General features: G+C 43.9%; 1 protein-coding gene across 1 annotated transcript in view; it reads left to right on the top strand.

Annotated features, from left to right (window-relative positions):
- Positions 1–22318, top strand: part of tbc1d8b (TBC1 domain family member 8B) — a 90686-nt gene that overhangs the window by 8261 nt on the left and 60107 nt on the right. Inside the window, exons 2-4 of the mRNA XM_070882858.1 lie at positions 7106–7216; positions 11684–11802; positions 13578–13806. Of these exons, the coding sequence (XP_070738959.1) occupies positions 7106–7216; positions 11684–11802; positions 13578–13806 (459 nt within the window). The remainder of the gene's footprint in view (positions 1–7105; positions 7217–11683; positions 11803–13577; positions 13807–22318) is intronic.

The following is a 22318-nucleotide window of genomic DNA, read 5'->3' as shown; positions in this document are numbered from 1 at the left end:
CCAAGCTGCCGATACCTGTTGGGAAACAGAACTAATAGCATTGGTTAAGTTCTAACAGTATGATAACAAAGTGTCATTCATTAAGTGAACATCACCTTGCCTTAAATCAATAGTTCCTGGCAGCGACATGGGTCTTTCTGTTATAATTTCAAATGGGCTTAAACCTGTAGTTCTGTTCGGGGTTGCCCTGATGCTACATAGCACTATTGGTAGTGCCTGGGGCCATGGTGTTCCTTCTTGGTGATATTTGGCAAGCTGTTGTTTCAGAGTTCGATTCATTCGTTCTACTTGTCCTGATGATTGTGGATGATAAGGACAGTATAAATCCCACGTAATGTTCAGTAACCTACAGACTTCTTGGCAGACAGCACCTGTGAAGTGTGTTCCCTGATCTGAGTCAATGCTACTCGGGACTCCCCATTGGGGAATGTAATCCTTACACAAGACCTTTGCAGTGTGATTGGCTGTGGCTCTTTTAGTTGGGACAGCTTCTACCCATCTAGAGAATCTGTTGACCATGACAAGAATGTTAGTGTATCTTTGGCCTGAAGGAAGAGATATATAATCAACCTGCAGATGCTGGAATGGTCCGACAGGAGCAGGGGGCCTCAGTTGGGGCATTACCGTGATGGGTCCAGAATTATTTTTCTGGCAGACAGGTCTGCTACCAGCTGGGCATGTTTTTTAAATCCCTGACCCCACCAGCTTTTCTGGAACCGTACCGTCATCTGTTGTGAGGCCAAGTGTCCCCACGAGTGGATCTGTTGGGCTCTAAAAGGCATAAGCGTTTGTGGCGTGACTGGCTTGTCGATAACTTTGTCTCCAGACACCATCTTCACATAGCTTAATTCCTGCCTCAATCCATGTCCATTTTTCCTCTCTGGAGCACTCGCCTTGCATTGTTTGAAGGTCTCGTGTCAGAGTCCTGAGTGCTTTCAATCTGCACATCTGTGTTGGTTCTTCTGGAGGAACGCCCTGTGAGGCGGCATCTTTAGCTGCCTGGTCGGCTCGGGCATTTCCCTGTGCTTCTGTGGCATTTTCCTTGGTATGGGCCTTACACTTCAGGATGGACACTTCCTGAGGTAATTGTATGGCCTCCAGTAAGTCTCGGACTTCTTTTCCATTTAGGATAGATGTACCAGCAGCAGTGAGGAATCCTCTTTTCAGCCATAACAGACCAAAGTCGTGAGCGACTCCAAAAGCATAACGCTAATCTGTGTAGACATTAGCTGTCCGTCCTTCTGCTATTTGACATGCTTCTGACAGGGCCCATAACTCGGCCTATTGTGCTGACGTTCCTGAGGGTAAACATCCTTTTGCCACTATCTCATATAAGGTTGTAACTGCCCATCCTGCTTTTCTGGTACCATTGTCAACAAAGGAGGAACCATCTGTGAACAGAATGAGGTCTGGGTTGTGCAGAGGCTCCTCTACTGCTAAGGCTGCTTCTTCTGTTTCTTTTAAAATCTCCACGCAGTCATGCTCTTCACATTCTCCCCCCTCTTGCTCCCTTGATTCTGACATTGGGAGCATAGTTGTGGGATTAACCGGGCTGGCCCGGACAATATGGAGGTTAGGAGCTTCCAAAACTGCTGTCCAGCGGGTCCATCTAGCTGCCGTCACCTGAGACATTCTATTCATAGACAGCAAAGCATGTATGTCAAGTGTTCCCACACCAATCAGCTTTTGGTCGAGGACTAGACCCGCAGTGATCATTACCGCTCCATATGTAGCTTCCATGGCCCTTGGGCAACTTCCCCATCCGAGGGCTACCGCATCCAGTTTTGCTGAATAATAGCCAATAGGTCTTTGCCGATCCCCATGTTCTTGTGTCAGTATAGCTGTCATATATCCTTCTTTCTCATGGACAAATAGGGTAAATGACTTACCACTGTTGGGGATTCCCAGAGCCGGTGCCAAACACACAGCCTTTTTCAAACTCAGGAAGGCCTCTTGCTGTTCCTTAGTGAGGGTGATGGCTTCTTTAGAGGCACGTTTCCCCTTTAAAATATCATTCAGTGGCTGAGCAAGCTGTGTGAAGGAGTCAATTCAATTTCTGTTAAAGTTACACAATCCCAAAAAAGACCTTAGTTCCTGAATAGTGGTGGGTTTTTTAGCAGCCCGAATGGCTGCAGTTCTATCCTGGGTAAGTTCTCTCTTTCCTTGTGAAATCTTTTGTCCCAGGTATACAACCTCTTCTTGGGATATTTGTGCTTTGTCGATGCTGGCTTTATGTCCTTTCAGCCAAAGGTGGTCCAGCAAAGCTCGTAAATCTTGTTCATGCTGTTCTTCCGTGTTTGAAGCTAGCAGGATATTGTCTACATATTGGATGACTGGGGAGGTAATTCTCGCAAATGGCTTTGTAAACCCATGTGGAATGCCATAGGGCTGTTGTGGAAACCCTGCGGTAACCGGGTCCAAGTGTACTGTTGTCCTTGGGCAGTGAAAGCAAACCACTGTCGAACCTCCGGTGCCAGAGGCACCGACCAAAATCCATTGGCCATACCTATAACTGAGAAATATTTATGTTCCGGTTTGAGGGCATTAAAAATGGTGGAGGGATCTGCGACCAAAGGAGCTTTTTGATCGATACACTGGTTAGCTTTCCTATAATCGGCAGTCAAACGGCAAGTCTCATTAGATTTCTGTACCGGCCACACGGGGCTATTGGAGGAGCTATGCGTTTTAATAAGCACCCCTTGTTTCTCCAATTGCTGAATAACCGGTAAGATTCCCGCGATGGCAGTTGGACTGATGGGATACTGTTTAGTGCATGCAGGCTTGGTCCCGGTAAATGACGCAGGCTCCATCTGGAGTAGGCCATAATCGTTCTTATCTTTAGCCCATATCGGGTGTTCCTTCAATTCTTCTTTCTTCAAAGTTCTAATTGACCATGTCACCCGACCATCCTCGAAATGCAACGATGAATCTATTTGGATTAGAACGTCCGTTCCCAAAAGGGGTTGATCTCCTGGGCCTATCCAGACCGGTGTGGTTAGTTCATGTGGACCCAGCCCTCTAAGTACCGGTGTTGTCCTTTTAATTTCCATTTTATGGCCCCAAACTCCATAGGCTGTACGTGCCCTACCATCCAACGGCAAAAAGTCTCCACATTGTAGGGGTAAGCATGTTAATTCCGCCCCCGTGTCTAAGACAGTCCACATCCTTATCGCCCACCCTCAGTTATATATAGCCCATCTCCCCTTTGTTGTATTAGTGTGAGGAGGTGGACCAGGGTGGGCTCTAATTGTTTTTTGCTATCCCAAGTAACTCCTGTTGTGTTGTCAGTTGCTTAAATGCTTCTATGAGGTCGATATCTTGTGACAAGCCTGGTTTGTTGGCTGAATTGTATCCCTGGCTGCGTCCTCTTCCCCGGCCGTGGCCTTGCTGTTTTGCCCTGCACGTCTTGGACCAGTGACCACCTTTCCCACAATAATGACATTTTCCGGGTAATTTTCCGAATGACTGTTTATCGGAATCCTAGGATTTCCATCCCACAGCCTGCAGGGCTCGGACTTTAGCTCCCATATCCCGATCTAATTGGTTACATCGATCCACCAATGTTGCAAAGGTAGTTCCTCTACTTTCCCAGTCTGGTAACACTACCTTAAGCATTTTGGACAGTTCTGGCTTTAGACCTGCCATGAAAGCTGCTTTCAGGGTTCCAAACACTTGTTCATCCATTTCCTCATCCATATTATTCATACCCGAATGTTCTAGTCACGTGCATCTAAACCGCTCTTCATACTCCAGGACCACCTCTGTTCCTTTCTGTTGGCAGGCTGCAATTTTTCCGCAGTCTGTCTTAGTTGGACTGAAGGCTTGCAGCCAGTGTTTAATCGCCTCCCATCCTGCGTTTAATTATTGCTCATCCTGCCCCAAAGCTTCTTCTACCTTGTCGTGCAATTTTCTTCCCTGTGTTTTTGGCACCATTATGGTCAAAATTTGCACTCCGTCCCACGGATAAAGTTGATATATATTTCTTAAGCAATCCAATTGGTCCCACGTTTTCACTCCCCCTTTCTTTTGGATTGGGCAATTCCTTGGACCATTTATCAATTTTCTCTGGGTCTGCTGGATCATGAACTAAGTATTCTGCATACACCCTTTTCCTCGTTTTTTTGGTTCCGCCCTCATCCGCAGTCTCTTCTGATTTGACTACGACTCGTCTTTTTTTAAATGGGGCAAAGCGCACCCCTAATTCTTCATCCTCTGACCCTGTATCGTCAGAGGATTCAGAATCTGTATCTATTCCTCGGCCGTGTCTTCGGGTTTGCGCTTTTAATTTATCCAAACATGGGTACCCTGGGAATTGACCGATACAGTTTCCTTTTCCTATTACTGTCTCTTGATCTAATGATTTTTTCCATTCTTTAATTTCACCTTTTAAGATCTTTAACTTCCGCTTCCGATTTTTCAAGTTCAAGTCTTGTCTGTCGCCGCTGTGCACAAACAGCTTGCAATTGGTCCTTTGTACTGGTCAGTTCTCGATCATGTTGGGAACGCATTATAATTTCATTCCGCTTTCGGATCTGTCCCATAACGGCTAGGGACCATCTAGTTCGCTCTTTATTTTTCATACGGGTCGTTTTTCCCCAGACCCTTTTAATCTCGCCCAAGGACCATTGTCCTTTGGAGGTTCTGTACTTTTGTTCGATCTTAATACAGGTTTTATTTAAGTTGAATTGTTGCTCTATGTATTCTTTCAACTGTTCGAGGATTTCATCTATCAATACCTCAGGTGGTGCCCGCCCACCTTTAACAGTTGTAGGGAATTCTTTGCTCTTATCTCCTGCTGCCATAATACTGATTTCTTTACTGGGATTCGAGTCATAGGCTTTCCAGCCAATCAGTAGGTTGGTGATTAATTAACTAACACACCGCCGAAGTTAGACATCTATGGGACCTCGAGCTGACTATCAACTGGAGGGTTCGCAAACCGGAGGCTTTCGGAATCGCATCGTAGGAGAGGCGAATTTAGATTTTGACCGAGAACTTTTATAAAGAGGAGTCCTTACCTCAGTATGTAGGTCCGATGTCCAAAATTCGGTTTCTTTCCTCAACGATCCTGTTCGTGACGCCAAAATTGTTAAATCTCTTAATTTCCAATGAAATACAAACTCCGGTTGTAGTTTTACTGTAACTTTATTCTTGCAGCAGCAACAAGCTCTTGGCTTTAAGCCAGGCCTTTGTCCTTCTGAGTCCACATGGCCAAAATGGCTGTACTTATACCTGGTTCAATTTACAGAAAAGAACTCTCCTTCTTTGACCTTATTGGCTCAATTGATAGTCTTTTAACCTTTTAATTGGCTCGCTACCCAAGGTCCTAAAATGTCAAGTTGATTGATGACTTAATGCAACATGCTGAGTTGCACGTAGCAGCTTTGATTTGGGGCCTGTGAATTTTCACAGCCTGTTTGAATTCTCTACCAGCTGTGAACAGTCTTTTCCAACATTTACGCCCATGAAATTCGAATAGAACACCACAGAAATATGTGCAGACAGATCCGAGTTGCAAAAAATGACCAAATTGCTTGAACTTCCTGATCTAATCATTGGCAAACAGTCTAGAGGGGAGATGAGAAGAAATGTTTTCACTGAGTTGTCGAGATCTGAAATGCTCGACCTGAAAAGGGGGTGGCAGCAGATTCCATAAATAATTTTAAAGGGAATTGGACAGGTACTTGATGTGAGCCATCAGGTCCAGGGGATCTGTCCTCCTTTGGTCCCATTATTTTACCGAGTGCTACGACTTTAGTGATTGTGTTAAGTTCCTCCCTCCCTATAGCCCCTTCTATCTGGAAAGCTCCTGGCTTTAAAATGAGAGCTCAGTGCTGAGGCATCAAATGATGACATATAGGGGATTGAAGGGATAATGCACATGTCACAGGAAGCAGCAAAGCTTACTTTTATCATTGCCTGTTTAAGACAGGCAATCAACCTGCTACCTGGCATCTATAAAAGCACACTGTGTAGCTGGGTACTAGGTAGCTCATGGGAGTCTCATTTACATCTGTAAGGACATGATGCCTCTATTATTTCCTTCTGGTCTGATCAGAAAAGTCTGGAAAGTTGTAGGCATGAAGCTGTATTCTAGCAGCACACAGGTTGCTGTGTTCGCACACCACCTTTCTATACAATAACACTGCTTGAAAGTTTTATTTTTGTGTATTCCATTTATTAAGAACAAATAGGAGCAGGAGTAGGCTATTTGGCCTCTCGAGCCTGCTCTGCCATTCAATAAGATCATGGCTGATCTGATCATGGACTCAACTCCACTTCCCTGCCCCCTCCCCATAAACCCTTGACTTCCTTATCATTCAAATATCTGCCTATTTCCATCCTAAATGTATTCAATGACCCAGACTCCACAGCTCTCTGGGGAAGAGAATTCCAGATTTATGACCCTTGGAGAAGAAATTCCTCCTCATTTCAATTCTAAATGGGCGACCCCTTATTCTGAAACTATGCCCCCTAGTTCTAGACTCCCCCACGGAGGGAAACATCCTCTGTATCTACCCTGTCAAGCCCCAATTGATTTTAAGGAAATGTTCAGTTAGTTTGTTCATTGATAAAAAGCAAAATACTGAGGATGCTGGAATCTGGAATAAAGCAGAAAATGCTGGAAATCTCAGCAGGTCAGGCAGCATCTGTGGGGAGGAAGCAGAGATAAAGTTTCGGGTCGATGACCCTTCGTCAGTTAGTTCATTCATTAATTAAGTGCCTTTACCCTGACCGTATCCAGCTCATAACTTAGTCATTCAAACCTGTAATTACAATAAATTTATGTGCAGGATAATAGGATTTATTTGCAAATTATTTCCAAGTCAAAATGAAAATGTAATGTGACCAGAATAGTTGAACTAAATTGTATATTCCTGTATTCTGCATTCTCGACTGGGTTTGTCCCAGCATGGCATTTGCAACAATCTGATGCTGCTATAGTCTTCAAAAAAAAGTCCTGTTTTGCAAGCTTTAACTTTTCTGTAACCAGTAACCTGATCTAACCCAGGTAAAGATGCATTTTCAAACAGGCGTATGACTGGACGTATAAGAAGCTAACTCTTCAGGTACAAATAGCAATGTCTGTTTTTGGTTCCTGCAGGCCTCCTTGTTGGAACACTTGATACAGTGTTTGATTCGACTTCCAAAGTAGCTCCCTATCGCATTCTACATCAGACACCGGAATCCCAAGTCTATTGGTCCATTGCTTGTGGTAAGTTAAAGCATTCCTGTGCAGGTTCATCTTTCATCATCATTTCTTTGGGATTAACGGTACTTGGTCAGATGACCGCATGTTAATACTTTGAGTTACTGAAATACAAGGGATAGATGCAGAGCGGATGTTTACCCTCGTGGAGGAATCTAGAACTAAGAGACATAATTTTAGAATAAGGGGTCACCCATTTAAAACAAAAAGAGGAGGAATTTCTTCTCTGAGGGTCGTGAATCTTTGGAATTCTCTGCCCCAGAGAGCTGTGGAGGCTGGGTCATTGAATATATTTAAGGTGGAGATAGACAGATTTTTGAGCGATAAGGGAATCGGGGGCTATGGGGAGCGGGCAGAGAAGTGGAGCCGAGTCCAAGATCAGATCAGCCATGATCTTATTAAATGGCGGAGCAGGCTCGAGGAGCTAAATGGCCTACTCCTCCTATTTCTTATGTTCTTATGTAAAGTAATGTAAATGTAAAACCCTATTTAAAAACTTGTAACATATTTTCTTTACTTTAAAAAGATATTGTTCTTGAATTAATTTTCAATGCCATGTTACTGCAACTGTTTCCCCAATCAAAGTTTGTTGGGAGTGCAGGAGTTGCTTCATGGGAGGCACTAACCAGAAGTATAGCAGCAGCGCCACCACCAGCAGGAGGGTGTAATTACAACATGACATGTTTACATAAGCAGTTGCATTGTACATGTGAACAAAGGAATTTATAATACAGGTGTGACGTCCAAAATATCGGGACCGAGGCCATTCCGGATTCCGGAATGTTTTTGTCTGGGCCGGGGGAGGTTGGCCCTGAGGTGGACGTTGGGGGGTTGGTCGGACCACCGGAGGTCGGGGGTGGGGTCGGCTGGCGGGGGGCGCGAAAGAAAAGAGAGTCGGGTGGCCGGAGGTTGGGAGGGCTGAGGCAGGGGAGTCCAGATTTTGGAACATTCCGGATTCCGGAACTACGGATTTTGGACATCGCACCTGTAGTAAAAATATAGTGCTAAAAATATTGCACTGCGAAGGAAGCTTTTGTAGACAGGAAGTGCATGCAGATATCATTTTTGAATACTGTAGATTAGCAATTCAGTTTTATATTACATTCCAGTTTCTTCTGACAGAAATATTGCCTTGAATTCTCTCATTCTTTTGTGAAAATGCAAAGAGCTATCACTTGCAATTTGTGATAAAATGTGGGCCAAAGTTGTATTACACCTCAGTAGGAAACATTTCCTTGACTATACCACCAAAACGTAACTCTGCTTCATGATTAAAATGTTCAGAATTTTGTACCCCAGTTCCAGCACTTCATGTTAAATATTCATTTTAGAATCTGATTTAAAGTATCCTTTCTACTGCTTTTACTTTTAGTTCTAATAATTTGAGGAAGTTGCTATTTTATTGCACCGGATCGTGCACTATAATGTAATAATGTTCTATCATAACGGTTATACAAAACAACCTCACTGAATGTTTAGGCAAATTATACAGCTCCGAGCTAAGGGGCAAAGTCATTGTTTGCTGTCTGATTATTCAGAGCAGTGCATTGTGGTTACAGTTCAATATTTGTGTACAATGTGTATATTTTGCAGCAACAGAGCTGTTGCAGTATGTTTTCAATTTTATTTGTTTAATATGTTGGGCAAACGTGAGGCTGTTCCAGTGTTCGTGTCATTAGGTGGATTCTCAGACTACATGTAGGGTGTGACTCAAGTGTTCCAACCGAACCAGTCTTTCTTGATGCAGAAATGATTTTAATTATTGCAGGTTTATTACTTCCGGTTGCGATGGACCTGTCTCTTGTATATCTTTATCTCATTCTTTCCCCAAATTGGCTCATAGACTTACTGATACAGCAGCTTTAATGTAATTTTTCATACTTTGCACTATAATGAACTTTTATTACCAGTTTAAGATTGATGAAATAAAGGCCAACAGTAGTTTGGATTTTTAGTGGCACGGTGGGGTGGGGGGGGCGAAGAGGTGTGTGTGTGTGTCTAAATAAACACGTGGCAGCACTGTGGCGTAGCTAGCTATGTTATGATGATGCTTGTTTTTTCACGGTTTGTAATGAATGTTAAACCATGACCACTAAAATGTTGATGACACTCCTTGTGTACAAAGAGACATCTTAGAGCACTGAGTAACGAGTGGAAGTGGAAAGGGAGAGGGTTGGAAAGGGCACAAACGCTAGATATTTGAAAAGAAAAATGCAGTAGCTAAAGTAGAGACGATAAAATGTTTTGCTATGAATCTGATAAATTCAAGCTGAATACAAGTGCGCTTTCAGGCCACATGAAATGACTGCATGTGCCTGCTTATTAAATAACGTGAAAGTTGCGCCCTCTACACATGCATATGTTGGCACAATATCTTTGACATTTTGTCAGTGTTTATCACAATGGAACCTCCATTATCCATGAGAATTATTTGTACTTTATTGCACTCCTGTACCATATATGCAAAACCAGAATGTAGGCCTGTTAATTATCCACTAATATCCATTATTCCTCAGTATGATAGGGGAAGGAGGCGGGGCCTCTGATTTTCTTGTATGTAAAGAAAGTACCAGATATCAGGCCAGAATTTCCATTGCTTTGCCGCCCGGTTTCTCAGACCGAATTGGCCGTTTTGGGCGAGAACTGGGTCGGCAACATTTTCCTCAGCTGAGTTCCTCGGGCGGTTTTGAAGTACCGCTGGGGAGTGGACTGTCGGCGTGCACCGTCCATAGATCGCCATCGCCTGATTTTTGGCTCAGTGGTGACCCGGAGGTAAGTTGGGAAAAAAAAAACCACCCACGAGAATCAGCGGAGCTGATGAGTCGGTGAGTAGCCCTGCAAGAAAAGGTAAGTAAGTGGGTTTTTACTAATTATTTCAAAATTCTCTTGCAGTTATTTAAGTGAAAAGGGTCCTGAGAATGTTTTTCTAATTTTTTTTAAATTGTTTTTTGAAAAAAAGTTTTTTCTCATCCCAGGCCCTACACGCAATTTCAGTGTAAAATATTAGTCATTTATCGCCCATTTTTTTTTTTCAAGAGCCGCCCAATCGGCCCACGATTCCATTTTCTCACTGAGAATCTGGGTGTAAGGTCCATTTTTTTTCGCTGGGTGAATTTTTTCCTTTCTTGGGGGAATTTTTTGCCGGCGATAATTTTGGGAATCTTAGCGCTATTATGGGCGGCAATCTGGCACTGGCCGGTTGTTTGGAGATTCTAGCCACACAGTTCTTTTTCCCGATTAACTAGATAATTGCATTTTGACCTAATGATACTTTAAACTGAGCAGCATTATATGTTCTAAATGGGGACTATGATTATGGATAACAAAGCATTGAAAAGATAGGACTGAATAAAGCAATGAAATAGCACTTAACACTTCTAGGGGGCGAAATTGCCCCTTTCCTTAAGGTCTGTTACCACCACAAATTGGCGACCACGCCACGCTGCGGAGTGGAGTGGCCGCTGATAGCCCAATTGCCCACCTGAGTTGTTTCTTTCTTCCCCCCCCCCCCCCCCCCCCCCCCCCCCAAAATACCGCTCTGCTCCTGCCGATCCGTCTTAAGCACGTCATCACCGTGCATGCCACCGATCTAACCCCCTGACGGCAACATTCCGCTCGGAAAATCTTCGGCCTGCCTGGCAGTGCCAAAACAAGCATTTTCCCGGTGGTCCAGTGAGGCTGTGGCCTTCTGCAATGGCGGCGCGGCTTTCCTTAAAGGGGAGGGTGCGCTGCCGCCATGTTTTTTTTCCTGTCGGCCAACTGTCACGTCGGCTGGACAGTTATGCCCTGGGTTCGGCCGGGCTGCCAATACGCAGCCTGGCACTCCCTCTTGGGTGCCAGGCCGCTGGCCCGGCCGAAACCCTCCCTGATAGCCCAGTGGGCCGAAGTTTTATAATCGCAGAGGTTCTCACCTTTAAGTGAAGCGGAGAGCCGTGATGACGTCATCGCGTTGGTGCCCCCCAACTTCCGCCCATCAGTTACTGTCACTGATGCGTCTTTGCCCCTCGGATGTAATCACCACCTCCATTCAGACCGACTTCCGGATCAAAATAAAAAAAAAAAACAAAGAGCCGAATGTTGTTCAAGAGGCGCCTGAACCGCAGCTACGGTTAACAACCATCGAAATGGGGTGGGTGTACCCCGTTTTGGGGAGGGGGTAAGTTCTACCCCCTAGTCTCAACTATAGACTGAGGTGATGATCAATTGTACAATGTTTGCCAGCATAGTCTAATTCCTTGGTACATTTGCTAACTTGTGGATAATTTTTTGCTCTCCATTTTGCCAGCTGTACCCATGCTCTCTGAGATGACCTGACACAGGGACTAAGGCCTATATTAGTCAGTGTCTGTCTTTGTCATTGAGTACTGTGGAAGAAGCTTTAATTACTAAAATGACCCAAAGTGATTCCAATTTGATTGGTTCGTAGTATTTTGAAGATTTCTAATGGATTTTTACATATTGTTTCTAAACCAGGAGCCAGCAGTGACGAAATAAATAAGCACTGGGAATGGCTAGAACATAATGTGATGGCGATACTTTCCGTATTTGATAGTAATGAAGATATCACTAGCTTTGTTCAGGGAAAAGTACGGGTAAGAATGCACCTCTTTGCTCAGAACAAGTTTTCTTTTCCGTTGGTTTTCTTAAGGTCATGATCGTTTTGTTTTGTTCCGTTTTTGTGTTCAGTTTTATAGGCAGTGCAGCAGGGCTGGTGAGGACAATATAACAGATACCCTGTAGCAGAAAAACAAAATTGCATCGTGTTGTACCAGTTTAAAAAGCATGTGAAAGTTACTATATGCATCAATTGAAAGCATTTAAAAAAAAAAAAATCTGGGATCATGTTTGAACAGTATTGCTTGGTGAACAAGTTGGACATAGAATCATAGAATAGTTCAACACAGAAGAAGGCCATTCGGCCCATCAAGTTTGCATTGGCTCTTTCAAAGAGCAATCCAGTTAGTCCCACTCCCTTTCTCCTTCCCCATATCCAGCAATTTTTTCTCCCAAGTATTTATCCAATTCCCCTTTGAAGGCTATTGAATCTGTATCCCCCAAAGTATCAGGCAGTGCATTTCAACTCCTAACCACTCACTGCATAGAAAGGTTTTTCCTCATGTCATCTCTGGATCTTTTGTCAATCACCTTAAATCTCTGCCCTCTGGTTATCGACCCTTCAGACATTGGAAACAGTTTCTCTTTTATCTAAAACCTTCATGATTTTAAACACCTCTATCAAATCTCCTCTTGGCCTTCTCTGTTCTAAGGAGAATAAACCCAACTTCTTTAGTCTATCCACATAACTTTAAACCCTCGTTCCTGGAACCATTCTAGTAAATCACTTCTGTACCCTCTCCAAATAATTCACGTCCTTCCTGAAGCGTGGTGCCCAGAATTGGACACACTACTCCAGCTAGGGCCAAACAAATGTTTTATATATAAGTTTAGCATAACTTTATGCCTCTATTTATAAAGTTCAGGATCCTGTGTACTTTATTAACTGCTTTGTTAACCTGTCCTGCCACCTTCCAAGATTTGTGCACAAGCACCTCCAGGTCTCTGTTCTTGCATCCCCTTTAAAATTGTACCATTTAGCATGTATTCTCTTTTTTCATTCTTCTTACCAAAATGTTTCACCTCCCACTTTGCTCTGTTGAATTTCATCTGCCACATGTCCGCCCATTCCACCAGCCTGTCTATGTTCTCTCGAAGTCTATAACTATCTTCCTCAGTATTTTACTACACTTTCAAGTTTCGTATCATCTGCAAATTTTGTAATTGTGCCCATAGCCCCTCTCTTTTCTCCCCCCCCCCCCCCCCCCCAAAATCCAAATTCATTAATGTCTAGGACTGAACCCTGGAGAACTCCACTATACCTCCCTCCAATCCGCAAAACAGTCACTCACCACAACTTTGTTTTCTATCCCTTAGCCAATTTTGTGTCCATGCTGCTACTTGATCAACTTTGTACAGTCTTTCAGACATTTGTTTGTAAAAATTCTCCAGATGACATTTTATTGACACTTGTCAGCCATGGAATCTAATTGTTGCAACTTCATGAAAGGGGGGAAAACAATTAGAATTGTTACTCAACCTCTGAGGTGACTGAACTCCTAAGGCCATTTCCCAGTTTTAATAAAGTACACTGCAGTACCTTTTGCAATAACAAAACCTATTTTACAATTAGATTTGCATTGCTCCTCAGACTGTTATTTTTAAAATCTAATTTAATTTGATGAAATTTGCTCACATTTATAGATTTATCTAGCTATTGCATTGTCTGCTGAACTGCAATAAAAAAGGTATTTTAGTTTATTATTAAAATCACATTCTGCACTTAAATGCTTTTGCATTGTTCCTGTCTAAGGGCCTAATAGCAGAAGAGTCTCAAAGTGCATCAATAAAGGAGGAAGATGATCCTGAGAAGTTTCGTGAGGCCTTGTTGAAGTTTGATAAGTGGTTTGGCCTGCCTGAGCAAGAGAAGCTAGTGACCTATTACTCATGCAGTTACTGGAGTGGACGGGTGCCATGTCAAGGCTGGCTGTACCTCAGCACCAATTTCCTCAGCTTCTATTCCTTTTTTCTCGGCAAGGAAGGTGAGGCTCCGTTACCTACCTTGTGACTGATTGTAATGTCCTTTGACAATTCTGTAACATTTCCTATTGAAAATCTGATCTGACGACTGGTGTATGTGAAAACTCCTGTGCTCCAAATTAGTCACCACGTCTGCTAAATGTGCCGATGAAGTACATGATGTGCCAGGGTCCAATTTGGCGTCCGCTTTAAATGTCCACCTACTGGGGTGCACTTTCTGCTCTGCTCACTTTACAAATTTAAAAGAAAGAAACTGGTTGTGATAAACAAAAGTGACCTGGATCGGAGTTGCCCTCACTGGAGAGATCATTACCACTGCTGCAGCTCCTCACGATTAGCCAACATTGAGTCATTTGATGAGCCTGGATTTGCTGTTTTTTTTTAATTCATTCACATTCACTGGATGTGTCCGCCCCTAATTGCCCTCGCAGGTGGCGGTGATTTGGGGAGGGAGGTTCCAGGATCTTGACCCAGCGACGATGAAGGAATGGCCGTTATATTTTCAAGTCCACATGGTGTGTGACTTGGAGGTTCCCAGGCACCTGTTGCCCTTATCCTTCTAGGTGGTAGAGGTCATGGATTTAAGATACCAGTGTTCTGCATATATTATCTGAATGGTGACAGATTAGGAAAAGGGGAGGTGCAACGAGACCTGGGTGTCATGGTACATCAGTCATTGAAAGTTGGCATGCAGGTACAGCAGACGGTTAAGAAAGCAAATGGCATGTTGACCTTCATAGCGAGGGGATTTGAGTACAGGGGCAGGGAGGTGTTACTACAGTTGTACAGGGCCTTGGTGAGGCCACACCTGGAGTATTCTGTACAGTTTTGGTCTCCTAACTTGAGGAAGGACATTCTTGCTATTGAGGGAGTGCAGCGAAGGTTCACTAGACTGATTCCTGGGATGGTGGGACTGACATATCAAGAAAGACTGGATCAACTGGGCTTGTATTCACTGGAGTTCAGAAGAATGAGAGGAGATCTCCTAGAAACGTTTAAAATTCTGACGGGGTTAGACAGGTTAGATGCAGCAAGAATGTTCCCAATGTTGGGGAAGTCCAGAACCAGGGGTCACAGTCTAAGGATAAGGGGTAAGCCATTTAGGACCAAGATGAGGAGAAACTTCTTCACCCAGAGTGGTGAACCTGTGGAATTCTCTACCACAGAAAGTAGTTGAGGCCAATTCACTAAATATATTCAAAAAGGAGTTAGATGTAGTCCTTACTACTTGGGGGATCAAGGGGTATGGCGAGAAAGCAGGAATGGGGTACTGAAGTTGCATGTTCAGTCATGAACTCATTGAATGGTGGTGCAGGCTTGAATGGCCTACTCCTGCACCTAGTTTCTGAGGCCCCAAGTTTCCACATGATTTGCTCCTGATTTTTAGGAGCAACTGGTGGAGAACGGAGTATCTTAGAAATCGCAATTCTCCACATTTAAGTTTTCTGCAGTTCTAGTCATGTAGAACAGTTTCACTTTGGAACAGAATTTTTTTTTCAAAAGGGGGCGTGTCCAGCCACTGACGCCTGATTTGAAAGTTTCCACAGTGAAAACGTACTCCAAACTAACTTAGAATGGAGCAAGTGAAGATTTTTGTAGGCCTGAAAAAATCTTGTCTACACATTAAAAAATCAGGTGCAGGTTACAAATTAGGCGTCCGGAACGAGGTGAGGTGAGGTGGGGGGGGGGGGCGGGGGAGAAGGGAGGTCATTACATTCTACATTAAATCCTTAGTTATACTTATACAAATATTATACAAATCATTCCAACTTGAATAAAAATTTATAAGCAAAGAAAAATTAAATAAACCATGTTCCTACCTGTGTGAAAGTGCTTCAGGCAGGGAGAAGGCTGCAGGAAGCCTCACAAGTTGAGGCAGCCGTTCTCGACGGCAGCGGGGGGGAGGAGGCAGTGAGGGCCCGACCAACGGCAGCGGGGGGGGAGGCAGGGAGGAGGCAGCCGTTCCCGACGGCGGGGGGGGGGAGGCAGTGAGGGCCCGACCGACGGCAGCGGGGGGGAGGCAGTGAGAAGGCTGCAGGAAGCCTCAGAAGTTGAGGCAGCCATTCCCGACGGCAGGGGAGGGGGGGGAGGCTGTCGGGAAACGGCTGCCTCAACTTCTGAGGCTTCCTGCAGCCTTCTCACTGCTGCAAGAAGCCTCAGTGCTGATCATGGAAGGGCAATGTGATTTTATTAAATGTTAAAAATTGAACAGCTACAAAGAACTACAAAAATGGCCGAGTGCCAATGTTTCCTTCACACTGCGCATGCGCAAACGCGCACGCGCAGGTTTGCCGGCACGAAAAAAACTAATTTAAATGGTACCCGCCCCCTCCTACTTACAAAATCAGCGCGAGTGGTAGACTCCGCCCCCTGGGCGCCGCGCCAAGCTGACATCGAGCTGCACAGCGCTCGAGAATAGCGCGTTTTTTTTCAGGCGCCGTTTTCGGCGCGAAAAATGGGCGCCCAGCTCGGAGGGGCGCCTGTTTCGCCGCGTGTGGAAACTTGGGGCCAGAGTTTCTATTAAAGGCCCCATAGCTCACATTTTTACATTCTAAAACTAGCTTATTTTATAGCATATGGAAAAATTCTAAACCAGCCAGTTACAACAAAGGTAATCTCTGCAGAGTTGCTGACCTTTCTGGGTAATTTGCCAGATTTTGTCAGAAATTTAGAATCATAAAAATTTATGGCACAGATGGAAACCATTTGGCCGTCTGTGTCCTTGGCCATATGATTCCAAAACATTTTTGTCCAAATTGTAGATTTAGTTTAAAACAAAACCTTGTCTATTCTTACAATATCTTTAGGAATGCTGGAGTACTGAGTAATAAGCTGGCTTGTGACTCCACATTTATTCAATATATAGAAACCAGAATTCTTAAATGTACATCTGAATCACCTTGCTACCTACAGATGTGTATTGAGAAGGCTGTAAACCATGTGCTTTCTGTTAGAGGTCATAACATATCGGATGATTCAGCAGCATGCATATGTATCATGTTTCTGTGGGGAAAGAGGAAGAGACCAGACGTTAACAAGATAATGGAGACAACACTGCAAATGAGTTATGTTGCGAGAAGATTGATTTTTGTAGGAAGGAGCTGTTGCTGTGCTAGGCTTGGTCTCTTCTGGGATAACTTTCTGTGGTTGAAATTACTGATATTCTTAGAGTTTCTGCAGGAAATGAGTTCATTTATTTTTGGTAAGCACGCTCATGCTGACTTTTAAAAGGCCGTATTCCTTAGCATAGGAATCTATTCATTGATGTACTGATATTTTGATAGCAACAATGCAGGAGACTTGAGATGTTATCATGTACCCTTTTTCGTGAGTAGTATTGATCACTTGAATGTTGATTAGTATGAGGTTAAAATGTGACTTTATTCCAGTGTATTAAATCCTTATGGTTTCAGCAATGTTTGGGCTGTCTGTATTTAAAAAAAAAAAAATCTTCCTTTTCTCCCTCTGGCTTCCATTTCTCCTTTTAATTTTCCTAGAATTGCCTTCTGGCACTATACAGGTATTTTTAGTTAAGGGAGCAGTGCAGTTTGGTTCCTGAATATATTCAGGATTGCTGATGGAATACTGGGATGCAGAAACATTAGTATTTTGACGGAGAGAGGAAGAATAATTCAACCCACAACCCAAATGTGTGTCAACTGTGGCTCAGTGGGTGGCACACTCACCTCTGAGTCAGAAGGTTGTGGGTTCAAGTCCCACTCCAGAGACTTGAGCGCATAAATCTAGGCTGGCAGTGCTGAGGGAGTGCTGCACTGAGGTGCATTTCGGATGAAATGTTAAACCGAGACCCCCCTGCTCTCAGGCAGACGTAAAAAAATTCCATGGCACGATTTCGAAGAGCAGCAGTGGAGTTATTTCCGGTGTTCTGGCCAATATTTATCCCTCAATCAACATAACAAAAACAGATTATCTGGTCATTATCACATTACTGTTTGTGGGAGTTTGCTGTGTGTAAATTGGCTGCCACGTATCTCACACTACAACAGTGACCACACTCCAAAAGTACTTTATTGGCTGTAAAGCGCTTTGAGACGTCCGGAGCTATATAAATGCAAGTCTTCCTTTATTTTTCTATGCGATTTTGAGCTGAAAAGAAAACCACTCTTGTCAGTTGAATTATCCTTCCTCTCTCCATGCTAAAATACTAGTGTTTCTGCAGCCCAGTATTCCATCAGCAATCCTAGCTGAGCACTGCCACAATGCCCCTGATCAGAGCTGGCCAGTACAATAACCAATTGCAGGTTTGAATGTAAAATTTACATTTAAATTTAAAAATAAAATGGAGTATGCAAGGTGAATACCATAGATGCCTTTAAAGGGAAGCTATACAAGTAAATGAGCGAGAAAGAATTGGAAGGATATGCTGATGGGGTTAGATAAAGAGAGGTGGGAGGAGGCTCATGTGGAGCATAAATGCTGGCATAGACCAGTTGGGCTGAATGGCCTGTTTCTGTGCTGTAAATTCGATGTAATATATAACTCATCGAGCTGCAAGACAACTCCCAGAACGATGTTAATATTAAAGGAGGATATTCTTGGGACAGTGCTGTGAAGTGCTTTCTCCGCTACCCCTCATCCCCAATATTGGTATTGTAGGAAAATGGCTTTAAATCCTCTTGCCTTGTCAGAAGACGCTTTCTGTTATGGGAACAGCAGTGACTGTTTCTATGAAGAACTTTGTGGTTTAGTATCTGATTGGTGCCCAAACCAGGTGAGATTAGTGTGACTAACATCAGTTGAGAGGCTCCTTGACATGAGAGAGCTCTAAAATGATTTGAGGGGGGGGACAAAAGTAATTTTTAATGACAGCCTCACACACTCGCTCCTCCTTTTAAGAACAGGAGAACATAAGAAATAGGAGCAGGAGTAGGTCATTTGGCCTCTCGAGCCTGCTCCGCTATTTAATAAGATCATGGCTGATCAGATCAGAGACTCTGCTCTACTTCCCTGCCTGCTCCCCATAACCCTTTATTCCCTTATTGCTCAAAAATCTGTCTTATCTCCGCCTTAAATATATTCTGGGGCAGAGAATTCCACAGATTTGCAACCCTCTGTGAAGAAATTCCTCCTCATCCCAGTTTTAAATGGGTGGCCCCTTATTCTGATACTGTGTCCCCTAGTTTTAGTTTTCCCTATGAGTGGAAATATCCTCTCTACATCCACCTTGTCGAACCCCCTAATTATCTTATGTTTCGATAAGATCGCCTCTCATTCTTCTGACCTCCAATGAGTATAGGCACAACCTACTCAACCTATCTTTATAAGTCAACCCCCCTCATCTCTGGAATCAACCTAGTGAAACTTCTCTGAACAGCCTCCAATGCAAGTATATCCTTCCTTAAATCATCATCATAGGCGGTCCCTCGAACGAGGATGACTTGCTTCCACGAGATCACAGATGTTTCGATGAAGGACCCGATGTTCCAGTCCTGAACTCCAATTGAGGAGGTGGAAGTTGCCCGTGCGTGAATTTTTTAAACGAGTGGTGACCGTTGCACATCAGCCACCACACGGGCTTGACCGAGCTAGATCTTGGTCCAGTGTCAAGGATTAACCAAGACGACGACAGCTGCTCTGCTGTACGGACCTAGCGCGCGCACACCGCAGTCTGAGCTGGCCCATGCTGCCCCTGGGACCTCTGCTTTTCTGGGCCCCAGGTTATTATACACTGCTGTGTTGTCTATGCCCTTTTTAACACTACTTGTCCAGCAGAAACGTTCCATTCTCTTCAGTAAATTGCTGCAGCGCTTTAACTGTGTGCTCTGCAGTGACTCTGCCAGTGAGATGCTCGCGACAGTGTCTCAATGGCAACCGGGCTTGATCGACCGCCCCCCAGCAAGGGACCCAACTGCATTTATTTATCGCAGTTTCTCTTCAGGCGAAGGCTGAGCAGGCTCAAATACCCCATAACCAGGTGCTTCAACTTTGATCCATCCCCATCATAACACATACTTTGTACAACGTTTTACCTACACTAAGGCAAAGAGCAGGGCTGTAGTTGCAGCGACAAACACCAACGCTCGTTACCTCCCAGGACAAGTCGGCCTTCCTTAAATACGGAGACCAAAACTGTACGCAGTACTCTTGGTGTGGCCTCACCAATACTTCTCTGCTTTTATACTCCATCCCCCTTGCAGTCAAGGCCAACATTCCATTTGCCTTCTTGATTACTTGTTGTACCTGCATACGAACTTTGTGTTTCATGCACAATGACCCCTAGATCCCTCTGTACTGCAGCACTTTGCAGTTTTTCTCTACTTTAATTATAATTTGCTTTTTTATTTTTTTCTGCCAAAGTGGATAACCTCACATTTTCCCACATTATACACTCTATCTGCCAAATTTTTGCCCACTCACTTAGCCTGTCTATATCCCTTTGCAGATTGTTTGTGTCTTCCTCACAATTTGCTTCCCAACCCATCTTTGTATCATCAGCAAACTTGGCTACATTACACTCAGTCCCTTCATCCAAGTCATTAATATAGATTGTAAATAGTTGAAGCCCCACCATCGATCCTGCGGCATCCCACTAGTTACTGTTTGCCAACCGGAAAATGACACATTTATCCCGACTTTCTGTTTTCTGTTAGTTAGCCAAGCCTCTATCCATGCTAATATATTACTCCCAACCCAGTGAACTTTTATCTTGTGCAGTCACCTTTTATGTGGCACCTTGTCAAATGCCTTCTGGAAATCCAAATACACTACATCCACTGGTTCCCCCTTATCCACCTTTCTCGTGTACATCCTCAAAGAATTCCATCAAATTTGTCAAAACATGATTTCCCTTTCATAAAACCGTGCTAACTCTGCTTGATTGAATTCTGCTTTTCCAAATGTCTTGCTACTGCTTCCTTAATAATGGACTCCAGCATTTTCCCAATGACAGATGTCAGGCTAACTGGTCTATAGTTTCCTGCTTTCTGTTTGCCTCTTTTTAAATAGGGGTGTTACATTTGCTGTTTTCCAATTCGCTAGGACTGCCCCAGAATCTACGGAATTTGGTAGATTACAACCAATGCAGCCACTTCTGTTAAAACCCTGGGATGTAAGGCATCAGGTCCAGGGGACTTGTCCGCCTTTAGTCCCATTATTTTGCCGAGTACTACTACTTTAATGATAGTGATTGTATTAAGTTCCTCCCTCCCTATAGTACCGTGATTATCCACTGTTGGGATGTTTGTAGTGTCTTCTACCCTGAAGATCGAATTTTTAAAAAGAAATATTTGTTCAGAGTCTCTGCCATTTCCTTTTTTCCCAATTATTAATTCCCCAGTCTCATCCTCCAGGGGACCAACATTTACTTTAGCTACTCTTTTCCTTTTAATGTACCTGTAGAAACATTTACTGTCTGTTTTTATATTTTGTGCTCGTTTGCTTTCATCTATCTTCCCCCCCCCCCCCCCCTTTTTTTTTTTTAGTCGTGCTTTGCTGGCTTTTAAAAGTTTCCCAATCCTCTGGCGCAGTGTTTTTCAAGGACACAACTGGAATTGTGTGTGCGCGGGAGGGTGACTACTTTTTAAAAAAAAAAACAGGTCTTATTTTCAAGTGACTTTTTCGTTTCCAGCCCACTAACAGAAACCACCAGTGCTATTTGAGTCCGAACACTGCTCCTTTGGAAATTTCTCTGCTTTTGTTTCCAGCTACATAAGAATTGGGAGCAGGAGTAGGCCATATGGCCCTTCGAGCCTGCTCCGCCATTCAATAAGATCATGGCTGCTCTTCTACCTCAACTCCACTGTCCCGCACGATCTCCGTATCCCTTGATTCCCCGAGAGTTCAAAATTCTATCAGCCTTGAAAATAATCAATGATTGAACATCCACAGCTCTCTGGTACAGAGAATTCCAAAGATTCACAACTTTGCCCCCTAGTTCTCGACTCTCCAGCCAGGAGAAGCAATCTCTCAGCATCTACCCTATCAATCCCCCTCAGAATCTTGTGTTTCAATCAGATCACCCCTCATTCTTCTAAACTCCAGAGGGTATAGGCTCAATCTCTCCTCATAGGACAACCCTCATGTCAGGAATCAATCTATACTTTCGCCATTGCCAACATAGAATCATTTCCAGCTCTTGGTCCGTAGCCCTGTAGGTTATGGCACTTTAAATGCACATCCAAGTATTTTTTAAATGTGTGGGTTTCTGTCTCTACCACCCTTTCAGGCAGTGAGTTCCAGACCCCCCACTACTCTCTGGGTGAAGAAATTTCCCTTCGCATCTCCTCTAACCCTCCTTCCCCCCCCCCCCCCCCCCCCCAATTACTTTAAATCTATGCCCCCTGGTTGTTGACCCCTCTGCCAATGGAAACAGGTCCTTCCTATCCACACTATCCAGGCACTTCATAATGTTATACACCTCAATCAGGTCTCCCCTCAGCTACCTTCTGTTCCAAAGAAAACAGACCCAGCATCTCCAATCTTTCCTCATAGCCAAGATTCTCCAGTCCAGGCAACATTCTTGTAAATCTCCTCTGCACCCTTTCCAGTGCAATC

The sequence above is a fragment of the Pristiophorus japonicus genome, chromosome 6 (genome assembly GCF_044704955.1).
Source record: "Pristiophorus japonicus isolate sPriJap1 chromosome 6, sPriJap1.hap1, whole genome shotgun sequence".
Taxonomy (NCBI): Eukaryota; Metazoa; Chordata; class Chondrichthyes; family Pristiophoridae; genus Pristiophorus; species Pristiophorus japonicus.
Note: the sequence above shows the minus strand (reverse complement) of the source record. Positions and strands in the feature narration are given on the sequence as shown.